Here is a 10,000-nt window from a genome sequence, read left to right as displayed (position 1 = left end):
CTACGTCTCGTTTGTGTTGCTGGGACAGGAAGAAACAGAGAAACGCCTGGATGTCATTTTGTCATTCACAGATCGAAGTTCCGTAGATTGGAATGGCCTTTAGATCGGCAGTGGAGAAACGGCGAGCTGTTTGTGATCTCGTGTTGTACTTTAATATCCAATTTAGCGGGACGGTCTGCACCACTCTGATGGGCTCGGTGCTGGCAGCCCGCCAACACAGCGTCGCTCAACTTGTCCTTGAATACTCTGCTGGTACACACCTCTGAATAGACGAGAGGAGAGAGAGAGAGGGAGAGAGAAGGAGAGGACTCCTATCCAACCCATCCTCTTTTATAGCACGCTAGTAAGCTAAGTGGTCACATCATAGTGTCCCAGTAGTGGTGACATCATAGTGTCCCAGTAGTGGTGACATCATTGTGTCACAGTGGTGGTGACATCATTGCGTCACAGTGGTGACATGACAGTGTCACAGTGGCGGTGGCGGAGGACGTGAAATCACCAGACAAACGGCCACGAAGCGTGTTTCTCAGGTCATGACGTCACAGTGTGGTGACATCATAGCGCAGATGCCGGGCTGTCGGACGCAACCGGATACGAACCGCGTGTTTCCGGCCACAACGTCGCGGTGTGGTGGTGTCACAGGACCACTGGATGTGAGGTTGGTTTCATTAGGCGTTCGACCCCCGACCAGTCACAAGGTCCCCGTACCCAGGCCCCTGTGATGGGCCCCTGTGACATCATCGTGGCCCTCTGACCTCCAGCTGTGAGGCTGACACAGACGTTGTGTTCAGAGGGGGTTTGAACACTGGGAGCGTAACTTAAAAATAGATGATCTAACAGTTGTGAAATATCATCGCTAGATGAAAGCGATGATGGCATTTCAGTTGAATGTTTGGGGAGATGTTACACTCGGTTTGGTTGAGACAGTACCGGGAGTTATGGGTATGACATAGACTAGATGTTCTGTTATTGTCAATACTCCAGATCCAGATTGGTTTTATGAATGGTTAGTGAAGTTGCGGTTGGCTGTCTCATGTTATACTGCTACACTAAGTTGAGCAATAACACACACACACACACACACGCACACACACACACACACACACACACACACTACTTGTTACACCCAAAGCTATATTTCAAACTGTCCATTCAGGATAAAATAAAGAACAAATGGGTTTGTATCCGGAGAGAGAGAGCGGTATTATCGTGGCCGAGCGAGAGACACAATGTTGGAAAGAGAAAGTGGGAAGACACACAGTCTGCCCTTAATGCTCGCTAATGCTTTATTATATTTCTGTGTCTGTTTATGCTCGCTTTTATTGAAACATCCGGTCGATAAATCCCCATTGACTTGCTTGGAGAGCGAGAAAGACGTAGACAAAGACTGTATAAATAGAAGACAGCGAGGCTGATAGAGAGACACACAGAATGGGAGAGAGACATGCTGGAGAGAGAGGGTGATATAGAGACATACTGGAGACATACTGGAGACAGGGCTAGAGACATGCTGTAGAGAGAGGGCGAGAGACATGCTGGAGAGAGGAGAGAGAGGGTGATATAGAGAAATACTGGAGACATACTGGAGACAGGGCTAGAGACATGCTGTAGAGAGAGGGCGAGAGACATGCTGGAGAGAGGAGAGAGAGGGTGATATAGAGAAATACTGGAGACATACTGGAGAGAGAGGAGAGAGAGGGCAAGAGTAGACCTAGCAATAAAACAATAAATTATCGTATCGTGATAGACTTTTGATCAATAGCAATATAAAACATGTTCAATATATATTGATAAGAGACTGGACCAACAAATCTAGCAGCTGGGTTTGTTACACAAACACAGTTCCATACTTATTTACAATATTTGAGTGTTTTTCATTGTTGTATCAACATTGGAGTATTTATCAATGAAGAACAGTGGAAGGTCATATTAAGTGTTAAACAGAAGTGTTTAAATCTAGCATGGTAATTCCTAGTCTTTTTAGGTCATTAAAATTGTCAATAGTTATCGATATCGATCAATATGATCAAGTTATATTGTGATATGTCTTTCAGCCATATCGCCCAGGCCTAGGCGAGAGACATACTGTAGACAGAGGAGAGAGAGGGCGAGAGACATACTGTATACAGAGGAGAGAGAGGACGAGAGACATACTGTAGACAGAGGAGAGAGAGGGCGAGAGACATACCGTATACAGAGGAGAGAGAGGGCAAGAGACATACTGTATACAGAGGAGAAATAGGGCGAGAGACATACTGTAGACAGGGGATAGCAAGGGCGAGAGACATACTGTAGACAGGGGAGAGAGAGGGCGAGAGACATACTGTATACATGGGAGAGAGAGGGCGAGAGACATACTGTATACAGAGGAGAGAGAGGGCGAGAGACATACTGTAGACAGGGGAGAGAGAGGCTGTGGTAAAGACAGGGGTGACCATGGGGGGTGGGGGCTTATAGGCCATACTTACATTTCAAAGTAAGAGCCTATTTATAGTACAGCGGTGTGTGTGTGTGTGTGTGTGTGTGTGTGTGTGTGTGTGTGTGTGTGTGTGTGTGTGTGTGTGTGTGTGTGTGTGTGTGTGTGTGTGTGTGTGTGTGTGTGTGTGTGTGTGTGTGTGTGTGTGTGCGTGTGTGTGTGTGTGTTCTGTTGTTGTCAGCATGGAGGAATGCACTGGTGGTGATAAGGATAAACTAGAGTGGTCCATGCCAGGGTGTACACACACACACACACACACACACGTGTACACGTACATGTACAAACACACACACACACACACACACACACACACACACACACACACACACACACACACACACACACACACACATACACATGCACACAAAATTCACCAAATAGGGCATGTAGACATGCGTATGCATGCACACACAAATACATGTGTATGATGTGTGCACACCAACAGGATTAAGAGCCATACAATTTCCATTACACACTCTCTCCCACACACACACACACACACACACACGTGCGTGCACAGCCGTTGAGATCACGTGGACACGCACACATGCACCAGCGGACGCACAGTTGGGATTAATGCTAATTTATGCTGTTCTTCATCACACTGCAGTTCAAAGAGATAGTGAACTCAGAGCCCTTCGGCTGTGTGTGTGTGTGTGTGTGTGTGTGTGTGTGTGTGTGTGTGTGTGTGTGTGTGTGTGTGTGTGTGTGTGTGTGTGTGTGTTTGTTCTGTTTATGTAATTTAATTTGTATTATGTGTATATGCATGTTTGTGTCTGTGTGTGTGTATGTGTGTGTGTGTGTGTGTGTGTGTGTGTGTGTGTGTGTGTGTGTGTGTGTGTATGTGTGTGTGTGTGTGTGTGTGTGTGTGTGTGTGTGTGTGTGTGTGTGTGTGTGTGTGTGTGTGTGTGTGTGTGTGTGTACTCCTCAAAGGAGGGCAGATATCGCTGCTTTCAGATATTGATCAGCGCGTTTAGTGTGTTTCTCCTCGGAGGCCCTGACACGCAGCTCATCGCTCTGCGTGTTGAGCCACAGCTCCTCCTCGTGACCGGAAAAAATATCAAATGAACCACCTGAGCAGTCCTGAGCAGTCCACTCCCCCCCCGCCCTCCCCCCTTTAGGGGGAGTCATCTATTGGTATCGCAATCAGACCTCAACCCCTACCTCACCTGAACCTCTCCTCGCGCCGCACACACACACACGCACACACACGACCCCGCACCGCACAGTAGACCACAGAACACAGTCCAGTGGACTGTGTTATCCTACTCCGTTCGTGTTTCTGATTTATTACAATTCTATTTTAATCTGTTCTTTGTATTCTTGTTCTACTCCATAAAAAAATAAGATAATAACAACAAAGCGACCGCGTTGTGATGATGATGCGATCCCACATTAGCGATCACATAAACAAACAAGATCCTTTAACCCGCACGGTGGAACGAAAACCAACACGGCAGGAAGGCAGTGAGGTGCGTCTTGTTCACTGACCACCTCAGCCCTCCGCGTTGGTTCCCTTAAACACCGCCTGGAAAAGACGCGAGTCGTTTCTCATCACAAATTAAATCGGGGAATTGGAACCGACAGCTCGTCTGCGTCCGTAACCAAGTGCCTCTGCAGCGCAGCGAGTTGGTCATTCGTTTATGAATTCATATTTCCCTTTCGATAATCAGAGCGAATAGCTGGGCCGACGTCATGTTGTTGAACTCGGTTGATTTGATTGGTGTTAGTTGGAGCTGTATTTAGGAAGGTGATTCCATTAAGGGGGGATTGTTTTACTATTTTTTCACGTTCGAATGAAATAATATATTGTTTTGTTTTTTGAACAAATCAGTTGTGATCACTGATGTATTTTACACTTTCAAATGATAGATGAAATGATGAGGACCCCTCCAGATGATTGATGGTATTTCTGAGGGGGTCCATGACTTTCGTATTGTAAATGAAATCTGGGTTACACTTAAAATTACATTAATTAACCATTAATTAACATTTTTATGCAGTAATAAGCAATATTACATAACATTAACATAAGGGGTAAGGTTAAGGCTAGTGGGTTAGGGTAACCCTAACCCTATTAATTAATGTTTACATTTATACCTTAGTTAACATGAACACCATTAGTAAACATGAACACCATTAGTAAATCATTACTAGAACATTAGACAACTGTTAATTCACTGCTAGTTAGTGCTTATTACCAAATCGACTAATGTTTATGAATTGTTAATTAATGTCCCCTTATGGTAAAGTATTACCATCAGTTGCAACCACTCAGCCACCTTCACCAAGGCCAGGCTGGGCACAGCACAAGGGTAAACACATAATCCAGCCTGCATGAGCATCAGATACCTCGGATGCTGTGTACTCTGGCAGCGCCGCAGATCCCCAGCCCCCAGGGAAACGTTTCAGCGCAGCCCTCATCAGCTCTCTCCTCTGCTGCTCTCACAGATAACTTTAAACGTCCGGTCTCCACGAGCTCCAGTGTCTGCATGTCGTCTTTTAAATCGTGCAGCGACCGAGAGGTTGTGAGCAGAACAGAGCAGCCGAGTCCGAGTTCTGCTATCTCCAGTGTCTTCTGGTGACATTTCCTATATTGTGTTGTGGTGGACGGTTCTCTTCTCAAATCTCAGTGTTCAGCTGTCAACGTTTGTGCGTTGACAGCTGTCGAGCCACCCGTCTGTACATCAGTCCGTCCCTGAACCTGTCTGTCATCCATCCATCCTCCACACTCCCATCCATCCATCTCGACATTCATCCCTCCATCCGTCCGTGAACCTGTCTTCTGTCATCCATCCACCACACTTCCATCCATCCGTCTATACAATCATCTCGCCGTCAATCCATCGATCCCTCCATATCGTCTGCCACTAACATTCTCTGATTCTCTTCAACACAGACAGACATAAAGACCACGTCTTGTATCAGTGTGTGGCTAAAGTCAGACCTCAACACGGCCCAACACGGCTCTCAGAACGAGACAAAACATCTTCCTATCATTCATCTCGGCTTCTGTATGAATCCTAAATATATAAAGATTAACACCTGGTGTATTATCTGGTCTGGCCTCCGGTCATACACTGGGTAATTTATAGTATTTCCAGACCATTTTCTATCATTCCTTCCTTTACTACCAACCTAGTTCACCCGTAAAGAGCTGCTCAAAAATCGCAGGAAATATTCTGACATGTCAAAGACAGTTTTATTCTGGGTTGAAAAGGTCAGATACTCTCCTCTTCCTCCCAGCTACACCGCTCATCCTGACAGTTCAGGTGGAGGAAGATTTGAGGAAACCGCCATGATTCCAGCAACAGGAGGGGTTTGACCACAGCAGCCTCCGCTTAGGACTGGAACCCAAGACTCCAGTACATCAAAGACACGCTTAGTGTGACACACAGCATGTGATGAACCACCACATCAAATCACAAGGAGCCTCTCTGGCCGCACATCGACTGGCCCGCTGCCGCACAAAAGCACCATTGTGTACTAAACCACCAGAGAGTGAGAGAGAGACAGACAGGGAAAGAGAGAGGGAGAGAGAGAGACAGAGAGAGAGACAGACAGACAGACAGACAGAGCGGGAATGAGGGGGAGAGAGAGAGAGACAGCATGAGAGAACAGCCAGCGAGAGAGGCAGGAAGAGAGAGAGCGAGAGTGAGAGAAAATATTTCCATGAAACGCTCTTTTAACCTCCCCCTCCGATTTGAAAATCTTCATATGCGGCAGCCAACATGTTTTCGTTCTTTCTCCCTCTCTGTTCTCCGTCTCTCTCTCTCTCTCTCTCTCTCTCTCTCTCTCTCTCTCTCTCTCTCTCTCTCACACCCCTTATATCTCTCTCTCTTTCTTTCCCCTCTAATTCTGGTTCTCGTTTCCTCACTCCTACAGAGTGAGGAGTTGAGGTCATTTTGATTGAGATGCACACACCTATTAATTAGTGAAGATTTGTTGGACCTCTTTGTTCTGTGCTGTGTCGTCTAGCCCTCCTCTTCACACATTTAAAGTACGGCTCCTTACAACTTCATTATTCATTCTCTCTCTCTCTCCCTGTCTACCTCCCTGCTCCTCTCTCGCTCCCTCTCTCCTCTCTCCCCCCCCCCCCCCACCCCCCCTCTGCTCTAAATCCCCCCGGCCTTGTTTTTTTTCTTCAATTATTTTGTGTGGGAAGCTGTTTACTTGTTGTTGTTTATTTGTTGTTGTTTACTTGTTGTATGATGTTGTTGTTGAGTTCTGCGGTCTCCTCTCCGCTCTGGTTCCCCAGGGTGGCTGATTTAATTCCAGTAGATCCTGGTCCATCATGCCAGGATCCACTAACTCCTCCTCCTCCTCCTGCTGCTCATACCTCCTGCGCATTGGCACACAGCCTAAAATGATGAGGCAGATAATGTCCTTTAAAGGTAATATAAGTATCATTAGCCTCATCATATAATTGCCTAAGTCATATTTTGGCCAAGTTGTGATCTCTAACCTAACGCTACTCTCCTGACGCTGCTGATTCACTGTGCCTCATTGGCTATATCCTAAGCCAATCAGAGTGCTTCTTATATTCCATGATCACTATCTGCTTGAGTAATCTATTTGACTTTGGCATTTAAAAAAAAAATGCATCAATACAAGACAAACCTTTAAATATGACTTGAAAAATATGGCAATTATGCTATGAGGCTAACATTGCGTATGATTTCCGCAAAAAAATAAAAATAAAAGACCAAAAATGTAAAACCCAGATAAATCACTAGTTTTATTCAAGGTAGCGTAATCATTTGGTCGCCTTTCCAAGGCTTAATATCCCCGTCACTCCATAACCTCTGGGGAAACCACGGGAAACACTCATCAGATATTGATAAGATGATATTCCAATATCAATCTGGCTCACAAATGTCCTTCTAGGCCAAGTGGCTCATGCCAGTCACCAAGCTAATGCGTACAGTGACCTTATAACACCGTTCAACACGCTCAGGGGAAGGCTAATGTCATAAAGCGATGTCAGTGGGGAGCCCGTTCCACCGTAGGGAGCCAGGACAGCAAACAATCAATAGTTTGCCGTCGTAGAGCGCACTGCACACCCTGAGGTGTACGGTTTGACCATGTGCTGGGTGAAGGATGGGCTAGGGTCATTCGCAGCACAGTAGGTGAGTACCAGTGGCTTGGATGGGATTGGACCAGCCAGCGGTACCCAGTACTGGGAGCAGAGGAACGGTGAAGTGTTGACTTGTCTGCCAGACACGCAGAGATTTGTGCTGCCACCTTGGTTTCAGACCGCAAAGAAGACCGAATTAGTTGTGTGTCATCTGCATGGCTGGGGTAGGAATTCGGGATAGGAACACGGAATTCTGGTGCACATCAGAAATTATAAGTAAATACCAAAAAAAACTCAAACATTTAAAATAAGAATAGCACGACACAAAATAGGCAGAAAAAGGTATGTCTATATATACACAGCGTAAGTATCCACAGTAGAAATGCCCAAGCAGGAATTAACAGTGTGCACCCTTGCAAGGAAAAATGTCCACTGTGGGTAATTAGGATGAGGATGTTTCAATACAATAGTGTTCTCATTCCTGTGTGTGTGTGTGTGTGTGTGTACGTGTGTTTGGTTTGGTGTGTGTGGTTTTGTGTGTGTGATCGTGTGCGCGTGCGTAAGTAACATCAACAAATCATGTAAGTTTGCAACAAGAGAGTTGGCAATGGAGTCAGCATATGCAACTCTGTGTGTTGTGTGTTCAATAGAGGGATAGTGAGGTTGATTATTTGTAAGAGAGATACAGTATGAGTATAAGAAGTAGAAACAGATAAAGGTTCTGAATGAGAGAGAGGGCAAGAGACTATAAAGGTAGAGAAAGAGAGAGGTTAAGTATAGGGAGAAGTGTCTGAACGAGAGGGACAGAGAGTATATGAGAGAGAGAGAGAGAGAGATTGGAGAGGGGAGGATCTGTGGGTCCTGAAAGGCTCAGAGCTAATGAGCTGAGAGCTTCTTACTGTAATGCACTTAAACTGGCTCCTTGAGGAGACAGAGACACCCAGACACAGAGAGAGAGGACGAGAGAGAGAGACACCCAGACAGAGAGAGAGAACGAGAGAGAGACACCCAGACATAGAGGGAGAGAGAACGAGAGAGAGACACCCAGTCATAGAGAGAGAAAATGAGAGAGAGAGACACCCAGACACAGAGAGAGAGAACGAGAGAGTGACACCCAGACATAGAGAGAGAGGACGAGAGAGAGAGAGACACCCAGACACAGAGAGAGAGACACCCAGACATAGAGAGAGAGAGAGAGAGAGAGAGAGAGGACAAGAGGGAGAGACGCCCAGACACAGAGAGAGAGGAAGAGAGAGAGAGACACAGAGAAAGAGGGAGAAACAATAGACACCCAGACGCAGACATACAGAGAGAGAGAATCCAGACACAGAGAGAGAGAGAGGGGGAGGGGGACGGGGGTCTAGACTGAGAAAAATAAATGGAGGCCAAGAAAGCGAAAGAAAAAGCAATTGAGGAGAAGGGACGTTGGCTGAAAGACAAGGTGGCTGAAAAAAGGAAACGACTGAAGAATTAATAAAAGGAAGACAGGGAAATCCTGTTAGTAAAAGTGCTGGCTGTAGAAAAGAGGGAGAAAGAGTGGGAGAGGGAGAGAGAGAGGGAGAGTATATGTTTATACGAGATACTGTAATTTTTGTAATTTTTATAATATCGCACATTTGACTTTTTACAGTACTTTTATAGTATAATATTTGATGTATAGATATTTTGTATTTAACGTTTTATACTTATTATATTATATAATATACCTGACCTTTTTACTTTTTTAATTTTATTTTCTAACCCTTTATATGCAAATGTATATTTCTCATGCCAAGAAATATTTTTTGAATTGAATTGAGTGGGAGAGAGAGAGAGAGAGGGAGAGAGGGAGAGGGAGAGTGGGAGAGACAGTGAAAGAAAGAGGGCTAGGAAGAAGCTAATTCTAGTAATGTGCGGTCAGAAGCCAGCGGTCGTGGGTTAATAGCTCACCACTCTGGAGAGACGGAGGAGGAAGGAGTCTGACATGGGCACTGTAATCTAGGAGAGAGTGGGAGGCTGTGTGTGTGTGTGTGTGTGTGTCTGTGTATATGGGTGTGGGTGCGCGTGTGTGTGTCTGTGTGTGTGTGTCTGTGTGTCTGTGTGTATGGGTGTGTGTGTGTGTCTGTGTGTGTGTGTGTGTGTGTGTGCCTGTGTGTGTGCTTGTGTGCATGTCTGTGTCTGTGTGTGCGCACATGCACACTTACAGTCCGAGTGAGTGTGTGTTAGCAGCAAAAGACACAGCGCTAGAGAACACCAGCGCGGCTCTAACAACCAGTTAGTGATATCATCGGTGCACAGCCTCCAGACCTCTCAGATGTGAGCTCCGAGATCACACAACAAAATGTCCCTCCCATGGAAACCATTCACCTCTCAGTCGCGTCGGCTTTTCTCGTGTTTTTGCCCCCGAAGGAGCGATCGCTTACTCAACACGGCCCATAGAGATCGCCCCTTTCTAACCTCTGGTTACC

At 45.9% G+C, this 10,000-nt stretch overlaps 1 protein-coding gene across 1 annotated transcript in view; it reads left to right on the top strand.

Moving 5' to 3' along the window:
* Positions 1–566: 566 nt before the first annotated feature.
* Positions 567–10,000, top strand: part of pcbp4 (poly(rC) binding protein 4) — a gene marked incomplete at both ends in the record, with an annotated part of 36,965 nt that continues 27,531 nt past the window's right edge. Inside the window, 2 exons of the mRNA XM_084464683.1 lie at positions 567–658; positions 762–813. Of these exons, the coding sequence (XP_084320809.1) occupies positions 567–658; positions 762–813 (144 nt within the window). The remainder of the gene's footprint in view (positions 659–761; positions 814–10,000) is intronic.

The sequence above is a fragment of the Micromesistius poutassou genome, assembly GCF_964030765.1.
Source record: "Micromesistius poutassou genome assembly, chromosome: 2".
Classification (NCBI taxonomy): Eukaryota; Metazoa; Chordata; class Actinopteri; order Gadiformes; family Gadidae; genus Micromesistius; species Micromesistius poutassou.
Note: the sequence above shows the minus strand (reverse complement) of the source record. Positions and strands in the feature narration are given on the sequence as shown.